This window comes from Neopsephotus bourkii, unplaced genomic scaffold (assembly GCF_033783945.1).
Source record: "Neopsephotus bourkii isolate Nb327-2 ecotype Australia unplaced genomic scaffold, CSIRO-AGI_Nbou_v1 NB_1346, whole genome shotgun sequence".
In the NCBI taxonomy this organism is placed as follows: Eukaryota; Metazoa; Chordata; class Aves; order Psittaciformes; family Psittacidae; genus Neopsephotus; species Neopsephotus bourkii.
Window position 1 is genome coordinate 2,158,272 of NW_026901826.1, and position 20,770 is coordinate 2,179,041.

The 20,770-nt window shown below is 36.4% G+C and overlaps 1 protein-coding gene across 8 annotated transcripts; it reads left to right on the top strand.

Moving 5' to 3' along the window:
* Positions 1-453: 453 nt before the first annotated feature.
* On the top strand, positions 454-20,197 carry PNPLA4 (patatin like phospholipase domain containing 4). Of its 8 annotated transcripts, XM_061366492.1 has the most exons (9): positions 454-561; positions 1,599-1,903; positions 2,719-2,845; positions 8,309-8,493; positions 12,305-12,399; positions 12,574-12,709; positions 13,668-13,733; positions 17,351-17,503; positions 19,454-20,197. In XM_061366492.1, exons 2-9 carry the CDS (start codon positions 1,745-1,747, stop codon positions 19,583-19,585), a joined length of 1,053 nt encoding a protein of 350 aa, XP_061222476.1. In that variant the 5' UTR covers positions 454-561; positions 1,599-1,744; the 3' UTR covers positions 19,586-20,197. The 8 variants fall into 8 exon arrangements, with proteins under 8 accessions (XP_061222476.1, XP_061222477.1, XP_061222478.1 ...); XM_061366493.1 differs by lacking the exon at positions 454-561 and having other exon boundaries at positions 985-1,903; positions 19,508-20,197; XM_061366491.1 differs by lacking the exon at positions 454-561 and having other exon boundaries at positions 1,021-1,903.
* The last annotated feature ends 573 nt before the right edge of the window (positions 20,198-20,770 follow it).

Genomic DNA, 20,770 nt, shown 5'->3' on the forward strand with positions numbered 1-20,770 from the left:
GGAGGTGGCCAGCCTAGGCAGGCACGCTGCCTCACCCAGCACCTGTGGGCAAGGCAGCAAGAGACCACCCCAACTGGAACAGGCCACAAGCTCCCCTTGAGGGACGTAACTGCCCATCTCTTCCGTCCCCCTCACGCACTAACTGTGTTGTGCCGGGCTGCGCACGCGCGTAGAGGAAGCGTCATGGGGAAGGCTGCACTTTCCCCCTCCCCCCCCCCGCCCCCGCTTGGCTTCCTAAGGCTCCGTGGGCGCCCTTTCGCTCTCCGCGCTGCAGCGCACGGAGCCAGCGCTGTCGCCGCAGCCGGGGAAGGCAGCGCAGGGGGGGAGTCCCTCGTCGTCTCCCGAGGATAAAGGCACCCGCGGACAGGGCGCGCTCCTGGGTGCAGAGCTTGGGCACTTCAGGGTTGGGATTGGGCCCTTTTGGAGCCGCCCGGGACCCGTCGCGAACCCCCTTAGGTTGTAAGCATTGGTGGGTTCTGCGGCTCCCCGCGGGCCTGCCTCCGTGGTCGTCATGGGGGGACGTGTGGCCGCTCTGGCTCGGTCTGGGTCCCGGTGCCGCGGGTGCGGCTCGCAGGTTTCACTGTAGACCCACGGGAGGGTCTGGGGCTGGAGCCTCCGGGAAGGGAAGCGGGGAGAGGCTGGGGGTGAGCTGGAAGTTTGAAGGGATGTTGCCCTCTTAAAAATCGCTCTTCGGTTGTTAAGTTTTCAAGTTTAAAAGGCGCGGTGACTTCGTGCTGTTCGCTTCTCCTGTCATGTGACGGACTGTGTTACATTTAGAAATGTCTCAGGGTTTCAGCTGTATTTTGCTTACTTGTACCGGTTGTTTACTGAACAAAAGTGTGTGTTTGGGGGATCGAGTTGCATTCTAGGCCTGTTCTCATGGCGCACAGGGCGAAACAGAAAACTTTAAACTCACTTACTTAGTCGGGATTCAGTTTGAAGGTGGTAAGTACACCTCTGAGACCTTGCCTGTGCAGAAGCGCACTGGGTTTCTTTGCACTGATGCTAAGGGCAGTAACTTGTTTTTCATCTGAAAAACTTTATTTGCATATGTTACTCTTTATGGTCAAGGTCTTGCTGGGTTTAAAGCAGACTTGCATTTGATTTGTGAGTTGCTACTAGGATGTTCTTATAGAATGGAAGATTCTAAGGCTTGTCTTGTATCAGCCAGTGTGCTTGAGTTTTTCTTACTAGAATCTTGACACCTGCACTTTGTGACCTATTGGTTTGAATTTGGTGGAACACTCCTTGCACATTTTTCAGCTGAGGTAGAGGGAGCACAGTATCCACATTGTTAATCATAAGGGACAATCCATTTGCTTGTTCGTTGTGTCGCTAGCAATATTAGTCCTTCCTGTTTCTGAAATGAACAACTGAATTTATGGTTAGTGGTAAAGAACACAGTGCCAGATGGATACTGAACAAAAGTTCTGCTTAGAACTATTTTATTATCAAGTGAATCAACTGTTGATACATCTGTGTTTTAAATAAAGTGTTTGTCAAGAGGGTCTTGTTACAATATCAGGGCCTTGGTGTGCAATTACCTTTCAGCTATTCCTAAATTTTGTTTTGTTTTTTTCCTTAATGTTTTTAAACAGATTATGTTTAGAAGAAAGTTTCTACTGTGTTTGGCAATGGCATCCAAGGTCATCGATGCTTCCTTTGTAACTTCATGGTGAAACAGCTTCTAAGAGTATCAGTTTAGTTACCACATCATCTGGATCCAGAGGTCACTTTTAAGAAAATGTGGACTGTTAAAAGTCTTTGTAGTGCTCAAATACTGTTGCTTCAGCTGAAAAAAAGCAGATCATATAGTTGTACGTGTCCAAAACCTCAGCAGTTCTGGATTGGAATTCTGAACTGTCGCACTGTAAGAGCACCCTGTAACAAAGTTCAATTCCAAGTAAGTATTTTTGTGAGGCTGTAGGTAAAAGTGATGAGCATCAGTCCACTGATAATTTCATTGAGAAATCTGCAGAGCTAAGCTTTTTACCTTGCAGCCTTATATATGAATTGAAGATACCTTTAGTGTATCAGGGTAGAGGGGTTGTCAGCAGCAAGTTGCAGGAGAACCAGTGTTTCAGAAGGGATGTTTTTTGTCTGACAGTTCTAAGCTGAAGGGAAATACTAATTTTTAAAAAATTGTACTTCAGGCAATACTGCATTATATCTGTCAGGCTTATTAGTTAGAGTGATAGCCATTTGGTGAAGAATAGGGCGAGAGCTCTGGAAACTTTACTAATGCAATATTGAACAAAAAAGTGGGGAGTGGGAGGGGAAGGTCAATTTTTATTGGGTTGATAAGGGAGGATAAAAGCATAAGAGTGTGATCATTAAAAACAAACAAAAAAAAAACCCACAAAAACCAAAAAACAAAACAAGAAAAAATAAAACCCCACAAAACAAAAAAAACTGTGGATATAAACAAAAAAAGAAAGGGAAAGGACACCAAATGAAGGCTAATTTGACATTGAGAGTTTCAAATAGCAATGTTTTTCTAGAGGTCTAGTTAAGTTCCTCTTTAAAATACAAATTTCTGCCTGTATAAATAGTGGAACACTGTGGTATCAACTACTTAGGGGGGGCTAAGCAATTGAGAACCATCTAGATGGTTTTACAACTATTTTAATTGACTGTTAATCTGTTCGGGGGTAAATAATGTTTATCTTGTATCTTGCTGGTTTTCTCTTTTTAATAGTAATATTTGACTGTATGTAGGTTTCAAAGACGAATGGTAAACAATCAGTAGTAGATATGGGAATGGCTACAAGTGCAGAAGAAACTGAAATAGCTGCTCGAAAAAGTCCCAGGGGAGTGTGTGATAGAAGCCAACATTCATTAGAAGGTACTGAGCCTTTTGCTGCCATCTTCTTAAGAAGGGACAGCCTTCCCTGCCCTCTCTAGACTTGTATTAATAATCAAGATGGCCTAAACTCTTAATTTGAAATCTTTGTATCATGCAATGTGTTTATTTTTTACTCTAAAGAGTAACAAGGATTAACTCACATATCCTTTTAAGGGGCTTATACACAATTTTTCTAGTTTGCAAAGACTTGTGTATTTTTCGTAAATGTCTTAATGGCTGATTTGATAGTGTACTGATTGTTTTGTGTTATTAAATTTTTTCCTCAACATCATCAAACTCTTTCAATGCTTATTCCATGTGACTGAATCAATTTCTTGAGTATTCGTAAAGGCAATGAATGATTTGTGATGCTAGTTAACATTTTTTTTCTGTTATAAATGTGAAAAAAAAAATTGGACATTCTTGTGTGAGTGGTGATTTCTGATTCAGATACGTTAGCTGTTACAATTTTAACCTTTATTTTAGCAGTGCTGTGTAACTAAACAGTTCTTTCTGTAATTTTGCTTGTTTTATCATTCCTCGCTAATAACTAATCCTCAAATGTGCTGTTATGCATCACACATTTTAGTTCCTGTGCTTCAGGGTGCTTGGTCATTCACATTCTATGCATATTTCATTTTTGTTTAAAAGGTGTTTTAATCAGTTGCTTTGGGCATTTTCAGCTTTTGTTTACAAATGGGATGACAGGGAGGTCGTTATGATTGGTTAAGACACTCAGATCCTGTGCTGTTTGTATCATTATATTGCTCAGGAAACAGCAGTATGAGAAACTGCTGTGCTATTTCTTGTGCATGACAATTAGGAAGAGAGTACCTATTCTGAAAAATCTATATTGTACTGTGTCATAATTCTGCTGTACAGGCTTGTCTCCTTACATACATTCTCTTTTAGTTTCGCATTACAAATGAAAGATACTGCTGAGTAAACCAAAAAATGTTCCCCTGCTCCCCCATCTGTTACTCCCTCCCTGGTGTATTTTTAATCAGCAGCGTATTTATTTTTTTTGTTGTTTTCACAGATGCGAGAATCTTTTAAATAGAAGTCTAAGGTTTATGTTTATTCCTGAATGCTCCTTCATTATCTGTAAAGTAATGAGATTGAACAGGACCAGTGTCCTTCTGGATTCTTCTTTTACTTCTCTTTTCTTATTCTTCTGTTTTGTTTTTTTTCTTGGATACAGCAGAAGTGTATCTATCTACTTGGTTAAAATGACAAGTTTTCTAAAAGCAGTAGCAAAAGCAGTTGCTCTGTGCTATTGGTATGTCATGTTTATGACATAACTTTACAGTGTGTGCTATCCAGCTGAAATGTACTTATGCATCTTTTAAGTTTCATTGACTTTTTTTTCCTAAGACATGGCAATATGATAACTGCGAGTTAATAGATAATATCTTTAATGGTCAGAACTTACACTGAACCATCCAGGAGTATTTGTTCTGAAGTCCTGTGGAGCAGGTGTTTCAGAGCATTTCTAAGATAGCAAGATTTCTGCTGTTTGCTCAGGCAGCTGAAAAAATGGCCTATGTCCAGATGTGACTATGCTCCTATTTCTGGTAGTCTGTAAGAAATCTGCAGGGGAATAGTCATCCTGTAGACTTAATTCTATTTCTCTGCATGTCCTCTTGGGAATTGTTATAACCCAACTATTCGTTTTGATCAGAAGAGAAGCGGTCTACCTAGGTGATCAAAGCGAAAGACACTTCTGAATCATACTGTCTCTGAAATTCACAATTCTAACTTGCAAATCACGTGTTGCCATGATGTATTTGCAAGAATCAAAAGAAGAGGGAAAGTTTGTATTCTCATAAAAGTGTGTACATTGCTTTTCTATTTATTGCTCTAATGCCTGCTTTCTTATCTTCTACTCATATTCCTTTGCAAGGTGAAGTGACATTGCTTAGCTGCATCTGTCATGTAGATAGTTCCTTATAGAACCACAATTCTTATTCATCTGTATCATATTTGTAGGTTAGTCCTTTGTTACAGATTTCTTTTAACAGGCCTTCAATGCAATGTACAGGACCTCCCTGCAGGCAGATGCATAGTGCAAGCCCTGAGCCAGTTTGATCTGATAGCTGTCCCTGTTTTGAGCAGAAGGTTTGGGCAGCAGACCTCCCGAATTATGCTATAACTCACTGTTTTATTTTTTTTATTACTTCTCGCTATTTACCCAGTCATAGTGTCATTACATGCATATGCAAAACCTGTTTCTCAGTCATGCAGCTAGATGTAACAACTGGATCTGTCATTTAAACATGAATGTAGTCTGCCAATTAACATTTGTACTGAAGTATTTTTAAATTTCATGTATATGTGACATACATAACATAGAACTGGGAACTGATTCCAGTTAATAAAAATGTAGTGCCTTGATAATGCAACTAAACTGTTGTTACTTTTGGTTTGAAGTCCTCTTGGGGGACCTGTAAAACAGTGCTGTATTGCATGCCATACAAATCCAGTGGATCATGTACTTCTACTGGGGGGGAGGGGCAGGAAAAGGTAAGAAAACAAAAAGGTTGAGGACTTTTAACTGCTGTTTGGGTTGCTTTCACTTCTTTTTGGACTTGAAGTTTGTCTACTCTAAATAGAGTACGAGACTAACAGTGTTCTTTAACAATATTTCTTGAGTTTAAATCCTAGTGTTATTTCTTCTTTTTGCATGTTTATCTCACTGAATCCTGCTGTCAGTCAAGCTACTGATGTGAATACTCACTGAATAATCTCTTTCTGTTTCTTGGGTAGGGGAATAAAGAGCAAGAAGTATGGGATCTAAGTATTAAGAATTAACTCTCATTAAAATATGAATGCCATGTATCCAGACACTCAAGAGAACAGCAGTTACTCACAGTGACTGGTAATTAGGAATAAAACTCCTCAGAAAATGAAATTTCCTCATGAAGCCTTGTAAAAACAGGCACGGACATCTGACTTTAGTATATTTTCAGTAGTTTTTGTTTTGATCTGTTGTGGGGTTTTTTTATTTAATCTTAAATTTCTCGGTGTAAGTATGCTTTAGTTTTCGTCTTTTGGTGTGTTTTTTTTGGCTTGGGTTTTCGTGGATTTTTTTTTTTTTGTGTGAACATCTAAATATCTTACAGTAGAGAGAGAGAACCTTTTGGAATGCTTTGTAGATGAGCCTTGTAGGAAGTTCAGAAGATATGCATGCACATAAGCATATATATGCTTGGTTTTATTTACATAACTATATCCTACCCATTATCTTAAAATTATATTTCATAAGTCTTATAGATGTAATTGTTGCGATTTGTGAACTCTTACTTTGCTTATTTTCTGACCAATCAATTACACAAATAAGGTCCTTATTTTATATAATGTTTAATAGTAGTAGTGTCTTGAGACTGAAATCTTTTTGAAAAAAAATGGGAATTAATTTTTCCATGCTTGTGTTTCTTCATACCTAATAGCGCAGTTGCTTTGACCAAGTTCACCTTGTTGTCAGAGTGGCCCATGATGCAAATGCATCTTTACTCCTAATTTGTAGAAGGCATGGAAACAGCTGCAGCAGTTCATTAAACTCCTGAGAGTTTAGCTAGCCTGAAAGGAAGTGCATCATGACATCATACTTCAAAGTCTGTTTTAGTTTCCTGGCAATTGACTGAAAAAAAAAAATTCCTCAAAGTAGAGTTGTGTTTGTTGTTTTCCAGTAAAATCTTGAGTAAATTTGATCTTCCCTTCAATACAGTGATTTTTATTTAGATTGTAAGATCCTTTCTTTATAAAATTAGCAACATGATTTAGCATTTACTTCATTGCAAATGCTTTTCTGTCATTGTTATAGCAAGAGCCAACCTCAAGTCCTTTCTATCAGTACAAATGTGTAAGATACGATACAGGTATTACTACTTAGAAGTGGCTATGCAAGAGTTTTCAGTGTAAAGGGGGTAAAGCACTGTCTATAAACTACCTTATGATAGTATAGTGTTTTAGCAAAATGATAATGCACCAAACATTACAGTATTCCCTGTCACTGAGACATTGTTGGATTTTAATAATTGATTCATTGATGGCTTGACTTCGTGAACGAAGATTTGGGAAGGGCTTTACCCACGCTTATTACAAGAGCCTTGATAACTAAAAAAGGCCAATGTGGGATAGGCAAATGCAGTTGCAGAAAGCACAGTGAAAGGTCTCCTTGCGTGGTATAGGTGAGGCACGATTCTTTGTACGTTGTCTTTTCTCCTTGAGACTAATTCTGCCTGTGTTCTTAAAGGAGACATTATGGGTAAATAGTTCAGTTTTAGCAGTTTAGTATGTCTTCTCTTCTAGTGTTCTTGAAACCTGTTTCTTATCCTCACCTTTCCTGCACCTCTCATCTCTCTGCTGAATAGGCAACTTAAACCAAATTCTGTTTCTGTATGTTTGCCTCTCTTCGTGAGAACAGATACCACATTGTCTGTAGATTATTTCTGAAAGAAACATCTCATCAGCTGTGTTATTACAAACCAATAAAATCAGATATATTCCTCAGTGTACCAATTTTTTTTTTTGTCTCATTCATGTTGATACGTACCCAGATAGACTAGGTGTCTATTTTTGATTTAAAACTAAGATAATCTGCCCAATATACTGTATATCTGTACAATATAAGCTGTGGAATATCTTGCTCTCATAATTGTAATTATTTGCAGAAACAACAGCTAAAAATATGCAGCATCATATGTTACTCTTTTTAATAAACCATCCCTAATAATCTGAATTTACGCTTCTATTTGTGTTTTGTTAATTTTAAATTGCTCTCGACCCCTTCTAAATGCAGGAAAACACATTCTGTACTTTATATTTTACTTAATATTTTTATTTCTTATTTTAATAGTAGCAACAATATGTTGTGGGCTTTTTTTTTTCCTTTTTAAATAAGAAATGATTCTAAGAATTTGTCTATTAATGATTACTAATAATACTACTAAGCAAATGAGTTCCGAAGGTGGAGGAAACAAGTTACTTCCTTACAGAATTATATTGGGTTCAGAGCTGTGTTATGTGTAAGGGGACTGTGATGACACAGTAGCCTTCAGTTTTATAATTTGACTTTGACTGTAGATGACTGTGTTCACTCTCCAGTAGCATTCTTTTACCACTTCTGAGTAGCTACCTTTGCTTTGTATTTCTTTGACAAATTAGGTGAGATTTTGTGTATATATATACATATATATGTATATATGTATATGTGTATATTTATTTCTTGATTGAAGAAGGGATTTGTCGCAATGAGTAGTTTAGGGTTGTTTCCAGTTTTGGAAATGCTAACTGCTACGTGTTTGATGTACTTAGTAATCAAAAGTTTTTACTTTTCTTAAATAAATTGCTCTTTGTTATTTAGATGTAGTATATTATATGTTCTGTACGAAAAGAATAGACGTATATTATAAGATAAAATTAACTGATCCTTTTTCTGACTGTGAAACTTTATTTCCACAGCAAAAATGAAACACATCAACCTGTCATTTGCAGCTTGTGGTTTTCTGGGTATTTACCACTTGGGGGCAGCAGCAGCTTTTTACAAGCATGGTAAGAAGTTACTGAAAGAGGTGAAAGCTTTTGCGGGAGCTTCTGCGGGATCATTGGCTGCAACTGTCTTATTAGCAGTACCAGAAAATATAGAGGTAAATTAATAAACTCGTAGGTATAGGACATGATAATTTTCAAGGATATTTTTAATATATCATATACCATTAATTTCTTTTTAAATATTTTGGTTCTTGTTTTAATTCCTGTAAAGGATCGGGACTTGTGTATGTGTTTTTATAAACAAAGTCTGTTGACTAGTGGGCAAAAATGTTTATGAAGCAAGTATTTCTTTATGGAAAAAAAACCCTGTCACAGGAAACTTGTATTTTAGGCTATGTAAATATAAATTTAATGTGTGTGAATGTTCAGTTGTATGCAGCCAGATATACTTTAATATATCAGAATCTGTGTGTACTTAATCCCTGTCCATTACAAAGTTAATCATTGTGGTCTTGGCTAGAGGTAGGCTTTGTTATGCAAATGAATAGCACTATTCTTTCCTTTTTTTGTGAAGGGAGATGAAAATGGTAGATGGAGTGTATCTTCATAAAGCCAAAGAACACCACATACCGGCTCAATTTTTTCCTTCCTGACTGTGCTTCATTAGCCAGTGCAAGAATTGGCTTGTGCACCTCCTTTTCACTAAGTACCATTCACAGTGTAACAGCAGTAGCCCCATTATATCATTGTACCATTTCGTTCTGTGCTGCATACATGCATGTTTGTGGATTTTTTTTTTCTCCAGAGATGCCACTCTTTTCTCACCATGAATAAGGCATCATGTAGAGACAGCAAAGTTATATTTGGTGACACCTCTATTACAGGTTCTGTGGGAGAGCATTAGCTTTCATTTTTGTTTGGTTGGGTTTCCTCATAGGTTGTCCTCTTGAAGTGCCTGTAGTGACTTCTACAGAGGACTAGGCCTTGCCAAAATGCTATTTCTTTAATATTTTGAATTATAATAAACAGCATTATTGGGGGGGAGGGGAAAGCTGTTAGATATTTGTCTAAGTACACTTAGGTTTCAGTCCAGTGAGCATCATGTAACTTTCTCCAGGCCTCGCTTAGTACAGCTTTCACTGCATTTGATTAAAATAATAGTCCCTGCTGATACCACACTTTGCCACTGATCTTTCTGTTTGTTGCTTGTTTCTGTTGGGATATGAACATAGCTTGCAGAGTTAGTTATACTTCTATTGCTTTTAGCAGTAAGTTATTATCTGGCTTCTTTCCACCACCACTCCAGGTACATTCTTTATATGATTTGGTATTGGGCAAGTTCCACTCCGCTGTGAAGAGAACCTTATTGAATTCTGTTCAGGTGTTAGTAGCCTCTGACTGGTAGTTCAATTTTAAGTTTGTCTGGCATGATGCATACCTATGCCTTTAATTTCCTTTGTGGTGAGTACAGCAGCTATCCTTTCAACAGTTCAAGGAAATTTTTCTGCATATTGTAGGGTTTAGTGAGCAATGAGCATTTGTTCCTAGCCTGGTCTAACGTATGAAGATCTTTCTAAGTAAAAATGTTAGAACAGTTGTTTGGTTGTTTTTGTTTTTGTTTTTGTTTTTTTTGCGTTGTTTTGTGGAAACTAAGTCTGTATTGCATTTCTTCCTAATTCTAATGGAATTTAAGTAAAGGCAAGTGTTGTGTACTGAATAGAATTAACTTTTCATATCAGGGTAATTATATTATTACATTCTTGAGTTAAAATATTTTATATCTACATCTTCCAGCAGTTAATTCTTTTTCCTTTTTTTTTTTTTCTTCTCTCTCCAGAGATGGCTATGTTAGACAAGCTATAGTTAGGACTTTTTCCATCTCCTCATAGTCTCAAAGCTCTAAAACAACCTTTCCTTATCTTGGAGAGAATTTTACCATTGAGGATTTCTTGTTTTGACTGTTGCTGTTATAATATGACAGTTTGCAAATGTTTTTCTGTCATATCTTGGATTTTTGTCACTGTTGGAAAGGCATGGTACTTGAGAATTCTAGGGAGCCTTCTAAAGTTATAGATAAGTATGTATTTATTTCAAAAGTACCTTGATCATGTTTAATGTCAGGTTTGCTTAATACAAGTAGTTACAACTTCTAAGCATGTTCTCAGTCACTATTTTAAATTTAGATGTATTGTTTGAATCTTCCAGCACTAAAATTGTAAAAAGGTCATAGCTGTAAGAAGTTTCCCCTTTTGGCAGCAAGAATTGAGAGTCTAGGTATGATTTATTTTTAGTACTTGCAATATGGAAAGTACTTTTCTGTCATTCACCTAGGTTTGCATTCATCCAGCTCCCTGTTGCTCCATCACTTTATTAAAGCATCTTAGGTTTAACTATAGTAGTTCTGAGGTGCTTCTCTGTAGGGTTTTGTTTCTTCTGTATTTGGAGAATGAGGTGTCTGAATGTGCAGCTGACTGACTACAAAAGCCTAACTGCCTAATGTAGATTAAATGTAATACTTTGTGCATATAACTGGGTTTATATATTAGTTTATATATTTGAATTGGCTTGGAACTGGCAATGGCAAGTACCTCAGAGGGTAAAGGTGCAAATCTAACTTATGTGAAATGAATGTGCGCAAATCTTTAGAGTGATTGTTATTTTAAGAGGTGTGGACCTCTTAATGAACTTTTTTGACACATTTATGCAAAGTCCATATAGAGAAAGTGGGTGCAAGGACTGCTTTCCTGTCTTAAGTGAGTGCTCTGTCATACAAGTGATGTGACAGAGTTAAACTGCTTCAGTCAGCTTGCTCATGATCTCTTATTAATCTTCACCCCAACTCTTTCCTGGTTTTCCTTCCATTAAATCCTGTACACTTCTCAGTAGGACACACTTCCCCCCCTCCCTGGTCATGTCAGTCATTTATTTTGTTACTAGCATATTTGTCCTTCGTGCAGGAAGCTAATGTGCCAGGAACCCAAATCTATCTATAGACATCTTTTCCTCTGTAAACGTGGTTATATATGTAAATATGGGCACAATATATTTATCGAGTACCAATTTCAGAAAACTGCATGAGATTGGATTTAGGTTTTTCTTCCCCCAAATGATTAGATAAGTTTGCATGAAAGGATAAAAAGAAAAGAAATACAAATCATAATGTATTGTTTCAGAATCTTATTGCTAAAAGATAAATGCTACCAATTCCTTTACTCTCCCTTTGGAGTTCTTATGGCTCACACGTTAAGCTGTTTTTCTGCAGTCACTAATGCTAGGTATTTCAGCTTGTATAAAAGAAGTTTTCTGTGCAGTGGAATCTATTATCTGGTTTTCTGCAATGCTTTTTCTTTGTATGTCATCACCCATCACAGTATTCCATTCATTAAGTGTTTTCATAGTATTGTATTCAATAAATATATGCATTTATTTATGTAGCAAGTATTTATGTATGTGTATATATTTATGTAGCATGATTTTTGCATTAGTGAGAAGAAATTGTAATAATTGTAATATTTTTCATTCTTATGGGCATCTTGTGTATGGTTTTACTATTGAAGTAGTCTTTAAAATAAAAGGTGGCTTCACACTTGAAATATAAATGACCATTCTTGTAATGGCATGGTTCAGAGAACTAACTGTTTAGCAGTAGTAATGCATAGAAAAATAACCTTTAACTTTCCTTGATTGTTAAAGTTGTAATCTTGTGAGGGATTGTTATTAGTATTATTAGTGTTATAATTATTTTTATTTGGGATCTAAATTTCTTACAAAATAGTTCTTATAAAAGGTCAACATTTTGTTACGCATATAATATTACAAACCAAGCACATAAAAGAAAGTATTTCATCCTGATCTTATAGTGCTCTCTTGATTAAAGTTTTAGCTGCTAGCATGTTTTAGATACCACAGTTGAACATACTTCCCATAAGTAAAACATTCTTAATAGTGAATGTTTTTAATTTCCAGCAAAGTAAGCAGTTTGCCTATGGATTTGCAGAGGAAGTTAGAAAATTGGACTTCGGTGCTTTAACGCCTGGTTATGATTTTATGAAGACACTTAGGTACCTATCTTAATGCATCTGTAAGATCATTTATGTGTGAAGCTCTAAGTAAAAATGGAGAGTGTGCATATTTTTTCTATACTGTGGGGCTCTCAGCACTTTTTCACCCCTAACATATTTGCAAGGTTTTAAAATAATGATGATGAATAATGCTAAGCATTTTCATTACTCTAGGGAAGGCATAGAATCTATTCTTCCTCCTAATGTTCATGAGATAGCTGAGAACCGGCTTTATGTGTCAGTCACTAACACCAGAAACGGGGAAAATCATTTGGTTTCAAATTTTGCCTCCAGGGAGGACCTCATTAAGGTAATGATGTTGAATATTGCTGCTTTAAATAAAAATGCTTCAGTTTCTTCAAGACTTAGGAGAATGTTATTAGCTTTACAATAAATCATTATTTTACTCAAATAGTCACACTGTCAGTGGTGCTACAACCATAACGTAAATGATGGAAGCAGAATTCAATCCTACAGTTTCACAAATCCCACAGAAAGTTATTTTGGTGTTTGTATTTCTTTCATTTGTCTTTAAAGTACTACCTTGTAGGCAAAGTGTGTTTAAAAAGCAAAAGGGTAACTAATGGTTACAGTAGATGAGAATAAAACAATCTCAAAATTTTGTAACAATTTCCTGAGTCTTTTTGCATCTTGTCATTGATACCATTTATACTGTAATTCATCACAAAAGAAAGTAAATAAAAGTTTACAGAAAAGCCAACACTTTCTACAGGTCCTTGTGGGGAATAGATATAATGTAATGTTAAATACCATATATAAACTGTATTTCAACTGTCACTGGAAAACATATCGTTTACTGCTCATCTCTTCTTTTGAATGTCACTTTTAAAATCTGGATCAGGATTGTATACATTGATATGAAATGGTAAGAGGAATTCAGATGCATGTAAAGCAAACGTTCTTTCTAGTAATTGACTATATCTTAGTGGAGGATATCATAAGATATAGCAGAATAAAGGAGGAAATAGAATAAGAAGGAATTCCTTCTTTCCCTACTCTTGTGGATGGGAAAAGGTACAGTAAGTAAGATCTTCTTTATAATTAACACTTAGAGAAAAAAGAGCAAACTCTGTAACAAAATCTCAATGCATGTAAATTTATGCATTGTAAAACTAATGTATTGACTGATTACTGCTATATTATTTAATATGGGCATACATGTATGAAAATATGTATTGGTTCAGAATTACTTTGCTGCCTTTTCTTCACTTTTTTTTTCTCTATTCTTTCTCATTTATTTTCTGTAGGTGCTGCTGGCAAGTAGTTTTGTACCAGTGTATGCAGGAATTAAGCCAGTGGAATATAAAGGAGAGGTAATTTTTCACTAACTACAAACCTTTTGTGAAAGAGTATTTTCCATTTATGATGCAATTATATGACCTTAAGGGAAGATAACTGCAATAATATATTTATTAGAATAGTTATTGTTTCTGTTGATACTGTAGATTAACACCATGAAAAAGGTAGCATGAGTTTGTTCATGGGTTGTTTCAAAAATTGTGGGTGCTGACACTGAGATGATGTCTGTGCATGAAGTTTTTTCCTTAATGTCTTAGTAAAGATGCTTCTCATGGCAAGCTGTGTTACCAACTCTAAAATGCTTTTCTAAATTTAAAGGACCAACAATCTGCTTTTCTGTTTAATGGAAAGAATGGTAAGGAAGGTCTTGGCATATTGGACACTGCTGGAGTATGTGTGCTTGTTTACATATGTGTTGTTCTCATGCTCTGTACAGAATTACACGCTTACCTGGCACTTTCAAATCTCTTACCTTTGGACAAGCATTAAAGAATAAACTTTTTTCCTATATCACACAGTTATGAAGTTTTCAGAGGTGTACAGTACTATAAGAAAATCTTTTCACAGTTGCCTGTACTTGATTTATCTTCAAGAACATTTTTGTCTGTCTTCCATAAATACATTAATACTTCAAGAATAATTTTGACTATTTAGTATGTTTGTAATAACTAGAAGTATGAAAATAGCCTTTTCTTTCTTTCTGAGAAATACTACATGATACTTTTACCTTTACTTCCTCATACATATCCACATGTCTTTAGAACATCTCTAATCTTCACAACAACTCTGCAAAGAAAAAACATCTCCAAAACAATATGTATTTGTTTATAGCAAGAGGGAGTTGTAGTTTGTTATGTCAGAAAGTTTGCCAGTTTTAGAATTATGTGTACAGCAATACATATCAGCTAAAATGTTGGAAGCATTTAAATCAGTATTGCCTGACAGCTTGAGTTGCATAGAGACTGCTTGCAGCTTCCCATGAAAATTTTGGAAATTTTGGTGATTGGAGTCTGTATGTTGCTTGTGCAGTGCAGTGGGCATGCATGGATGTTTGGGTTCATTCTGCCATGAGTTAAAGGGAAGAAATGTCATTGTTAAATTTCTTGTGTTGTTCTTTCAATTAAGAAATTGAAAAGGTGCTTTGGAGTTTTGTCCAAAGCTCATCTAAAGCTCATTTGATTAGATGAACTCTGCTATTATGATTTGCAGAGGTATTGCAATATTTACTGAAACACCTGCAGCTTCTTCCTAGTGCACAGTTCTCATTCCTGCATGACTTAATTCTTTGCATTCAAAAGTGAAATCAGTGAATGTTTTTTGCAGACACTGGTTATTCTGTTACTTGAAAGCTTGTTTGTCATTCCCAAAGCTTCTTACTACTCTCTGTAAGCGAGATTAAAAAAAGGTAGTTTTTAGGAATGAGGTTGTTTTCATTTATTGTTACTTGTTGAAGTTATTAGTTCTGCATGTCTGTACTGACTTTTCTCTTACTCTGTAAAACAGTGCATTGGTGGTTTGGGGATTTTATTTTATTTTTTTTCTCTTAAATGGATATGGCTTCCATTCTTTTAGTCCACAGCACTTAGAGCAGGGTGAGAACTTAGAATCTCTCTTGCGATAGTAATGAGTTTATGTGAATAGGTACTGGAGGCCCTAAAGCATTCAGTATAGAGCCAGATACATGACATGTAGCTTCATGATCTAGGCATTGTCAGCACTGAAATCAGTAAGATGGACTGGATATTCATTTGACTCTGTGAGGCCACCTGTCATATTAGCATATTCCAAGTTTTATGGAAGCTGTACTGTAAAAGGCCAGTGTTCAGTCTGTCTGCATTTACGCTAGTTTCAAGTATTAAATTCCTTAGATGATGTGTTCTGGGGCAGCATGGAATCAAGCTTACTCTCTGCTAGCTACTGAAGTCTAATGGCCTTATATGTGCTTCGGAGCAGTTAATGTGCATCTTCTCTGTGCTACATATGTCACCTGCATGCATATTACCAGCCCATCTGGGAGCATTTTAAAAATGTAATTCAGTATGATATTCTAGGTATATGATGCATGGTAAATAAGGGAGCATGGTGCATTTCTGCTGGAATAGTATCAAATAATAGCCAAATTTTTTGATAGCTTGTCCCTACAACCTATAGAGAATGAACCAGAGGGTAAACTACTCACAACAGTGTTCTTTTTTAGGAAGAATACTTTTTGGGAAGCATTTGGCTCGCACTGAAATGGAATTTGGCTGTGGTCCCTGTAAAGACCAGGCTTGTGCCCCTAGACTGCCTTTAGACACAAAATATCACAGAATCACAGAATCCTAGAATGCTTTGGATTAGAAAGGACCTTAAAGGTCATCTAGTTCCAACCTTCCTGCCATGGGCAGGGACACCTCCCACTATACCACATTGCTCAAAGCCCCATGAAGCCTGGCTTTGAGCACTGCCAGGGATGGGGCATCCACAGTTTCTCTGGGCAGCCTGTTCCAGTGCCTCACCACCTTCATTGTGAGGAATTTCTTCCTAATATCTAACTTAAATTTACCCTCCTTCAGTTTAAAGCCATTACCCCTTGTCCTGTAGCTATTTGTCCATATAAAAAGTCCTTCTCCAGGTTAATTGTAGCTAAAGCTACTGCAAAGCTGCTGTAAGGTCTCCCCTGAGCCTTCTCTAGGCTGAAGAACCCCAGCTCTCGCAGCCTCTCTGCACAGGAGTGGTGCTCCAGCACATCATCTTTGTGGCCCTCCTCTGGACTTGCTCCAACAGGTCCAAGTCCTTCCTATGTTGCGGACCCCAGAGCTGAACGCAGTACTGCAGGTGGGCTCTCATGGAAACAGAGTAGAGGGTGAGAATAGCCTCCTTAAACCTGCTGGTCATGCTCCTTTTGATTCAGCCCATGCTGTGGTTGGCTTTCTGGGCTGCAAGCACAATGCTCATGTTAAGCTTCTTGTCAACCAGTATCCCCAAGTCTTTCATATGTGGGGCTCTGCAAGAATTCAGTTGGTTGCTTTTGTTTTTCCTTCCTCATTCTTTCCTATACTCAACTTCTTTAGCAGACTTGTTATCTGCTCCGTCTTATGTGCCATAGTTGTTCAGCTCTTTTTCACCTTTACCTTCAGCTTTCCAGCTATTGCTGTCTTGTATTGTGTATGTAAGAATACAAGAGGCTCTGGGAGAAGAGAGGGGTCATTTTTGGTTTAGTTTCTGCAATCACTTTACTTGAACATACAGGTTGTCCAGCTCCTAGTTTGCATCAGAGTAATGTTTTAGAGGAGTATATGTTTCATGGTATGTTTCATGTGTAATATTACTATCTGATGTTATCATGTATGTGTTGCAAAAAATTCTGCCTGGGGCATTTTGTTACTAGGTTAACAAGACTTCTCAGTAGCTTGATAAATACCTCATGTATTTACATATTATGTCAGATGCTCATTAATGAAACACTCTGTGTGTACTTTGTCAGGTCTTTGATTTTTATGTCTTATACACAGGTTATTAACGGTATTCCGAGAAAGAATTTTGTAAGTTTTCTTGAGGGTGGGATGGAGGAGGGACAGGAAGGATGAAGTATTCAGTCATGATCATACTGTACTAAGGTTACTTTTAAAATATTTCTGTTTCCCAATAGAAGTGGGTTGATGGTGGCATTACCAATGGCCTTCCTATCTTGCCTTTTGGAAGAACTGTGACAATTTCTCCTTTCAGTGGTCGTTTAGATATATGTCCACAAGATAAAGGACATGTGGATCTTTATATTAAATATGCAAAACAAGATATAATGGTGAGTTGCTTGTTTGTTAAATAAATTCATAAGAAGAAAAGGTGGTTGTGCAGTTAAGGCTATGCTTATTTTTATGTGTCTGGTTTGTGCCTATATATCAAGTAATATTTTGGCATTTTCTGGTTTGCAAATGGAGGAGAAATTTTTTCTTAAATACAAGGGAAGGAAAATGTAGAATAAAGAAGAAAAGTTAAAAAACATTGGTCTAGTACGAAATTGAGCAAATTATCACAAGCTTTTAAATGTAAATAATCTAGGCTTGCTTTGAGTGTCAGCTGGTTTTGGTTAAGCAGAGTGTTTATAGGACTTCTGTAGAACACCTTGGAAAGGGAAATGCCAGAACAGCCCTTCATGCCTATTGAAATCAGCTGCTCTAACTGAATTTAAAATACAAATTTAAGATGTACATTTGAAATGGTATGCAATGAGTTGTCACTTCATTGCTCAAGAAACCTTGTGAACATTTGTGACCACTGCTTTTTCAGAAGTCATTTTGTTAGATGTTACAGAAACATTTCTGCATACTGAAATGTAAGCTAAGACTGATTTTTATGCCCTCCTTTTCATCGTTGACATTTCTGTCTTTGCAAGCTGCTTCTCATAAACTTTTAACCTCAGTCTTGCTTCCTTTGACATGATGAAAAAAAATATTGAATAGCAGTAGACCTAGCTGTCAAAAAAATCCCATTGAAAGAAAAATAAAGATTAACAGAAAATGGTACTTTTTTTTTAGTTTCTTTTAGACAGTTCTTACCATGTTTTCTTAATTTGTGTAAGATTACTGTTATGTAATGCAACACTAAAATGGACCAATTTCTAAATCTTTATAATGTTTCACAGACTTTAAGCATAGCAATACTTGGTAAATGGTCATAAGGTATGATTATTGATTTCATGTATATTGAAATAATATGCAGTCTGTTACTGTATATTTCTTAGTCATGATTTGTATCTAAACTCTAGTCCATCTAGAGGAGGAAAAATGAGTTGGAGATAGGTTATTTTAGAGACAAAAAATTCATTGCAGATTTACATTGGTACTAAGGTCATGCAGGTGCAGACTTGTGCAGAAACTTGGGCAACATTTTAAACTGTTCCATTCAAAGCACCTTTAGCTTTTAGAGCTGTAAAAATGTGTACTAAGAGGTTGGGGTTTTTTTTGTTGTTGTTTGGTTGGTTTTTTTTAGCAATGTAATTTGCATAAAATGAAGAGTTGTATATTTTAATTTATCAGTACTGGAATGTGAACATTTTTTTGTGTCTTCTCAAACCTCCTCCATCTATTAGTGCCAGAATTTGAATAATTGCTTACTTCAAATAGTGAAGATTATTTAGGTACTGTTTTGCAAAATTGTGTATAATAAAGTCTTTAGCTAAAGTATTAATACATTAAATGAACATTAGTTTTAATTTCGTCGTAAACAGTTTAATTACGTCTGTACTTAAGAACAAAGTTCTAAAATCTTTCTACACCATCAAAATGACCACTTGACGTGCTGATTAGTTCTTAATTTGTTGCTGATAGAAGCTACGTTTATACTCATATGTTAAACATTGCTTGGGAATGTTCCCAGGAATGTGGTTGTTTGCACTAGTAAACTGTCAAAATATTTCCTTGCACAAGTTTAGCATGTGCCAGGACTGCTCTGCCAGACACTTCAGGAATGATTCCAAAGTCAAAATGTTTCAGAAACCTTGGGCAGTTTTACAGGCATGCAGTCTGTCTTGGATGCTGTGGGTTTATTAGTGTTTATTCAGACCCTAAGTGCCAGTTTGTCTTGGCTCTCAGCAGTATACCTGGACATGGTTAGTTCACTAGTGTAGACATAAGCATTCTGGACTTTTGTTTCTACATATGCTGCATGAAACATGACAGAACAGATAGCAACACAGTCAAGTCTAGATAAGTTGCTTTAATAAACTAATTTATAGCTTCTCACTCTGTTGCAGCTGTCTCTGGCCAACCTAGTAAGACTTAATCAAGCTTTCTTCCCACCAAACCAGGAGAAAATGGAATCGTTGTACCAAAATGGATTTGATGACGCTGTTCATTTTTTACTGAAAGAAAACTGGTTTGAGTAGATGGAACACAGAAAATTAACAAAACTTGATGGCTGTCGAAAACAATTCTTACAGAATCTCAGGGGTTGCTGTCCTAATTCCTGTTTGCGAAAATAAAAATCATAATGGCATTGCATCTGATTCTGCGGAGAAAGTATTGGTTGTGTTCCAAAGACCTGTGTAAACATGTCAAAATCGGGAATTGTACTTGCCTGGCAATTGTCTTGTTTTGAGGAGATTCAAGCTTAGATCTATTTTGCTTCAGCTGAAGACTTGAGTTTGGGAACCATGAAAAATTACGATCTGTATTCACTTGATTTAATAGTTGTGCATGCTAATTGCATGCTTGTGATATTGCTGATCCAGTACATACTTTGCAGTGTTGTAAAGGACTTGAATGCTTAGCACTAGCCAGAAGAAATAAAAATTTGCACTTTAACTGTGTATATTTTTTAACATTAAAAGTTATTGGCTTTTTCAGTGAATGTGGTCCTCTAAAATTTTAAATACTAGTTGAAATTTGTAACAGAATTGTGATGTTTGAACATAAAAAAATCTTGTAAAAACGGGTATAAGAAATCATTATTTATTATATTTTCTTTGCTAAAATGAAATAAATATATTTTCTTGGAATTTTTCTCAAGAGTTCATTTATAAATTTCTTGGCATGCTGTAACAATCTGAGTATATGGAAAAAAAACAATGCTCCCAACCAAACCAGTCTACTGGAGAGAAGCGAGTCAGCAGGTAATGAACTCAGACTCGTACATCTTGTTTACCATTCACCTTGCATGTTCAGGATTTTCAGTCTTAATGCCTTAATGCTAAAATCCACAACTGTTTATTTAGAAACAAACTATTGACTTTTTAAGTGGGCTTTTGAAGTTTATTCTTTAAAGAGATTAAATTAAATATGTATGAAATTAGAGAATTCCTCTAGAAGAAGATCTGCAGAGTTGAAAAACAAGATTACAAAAATTCTGCTATAGCTGTTTGAAAGCCTCTTCAGCACATAACCACTGTATGTATATATAGATTGCGTCAAATTAGGATTCATGTGGCAGGTACAAAATCCTTTTGTTACTGTTTTAGATAATGAAAACAATGAGAAACAAACAAACAAAAAAAAAACCAACAAAAAGACAAACCCCCAACACTGATGTAAAGAGCCTTACTTTCACTTTAGAGCAGCAAATCTCTCTCACA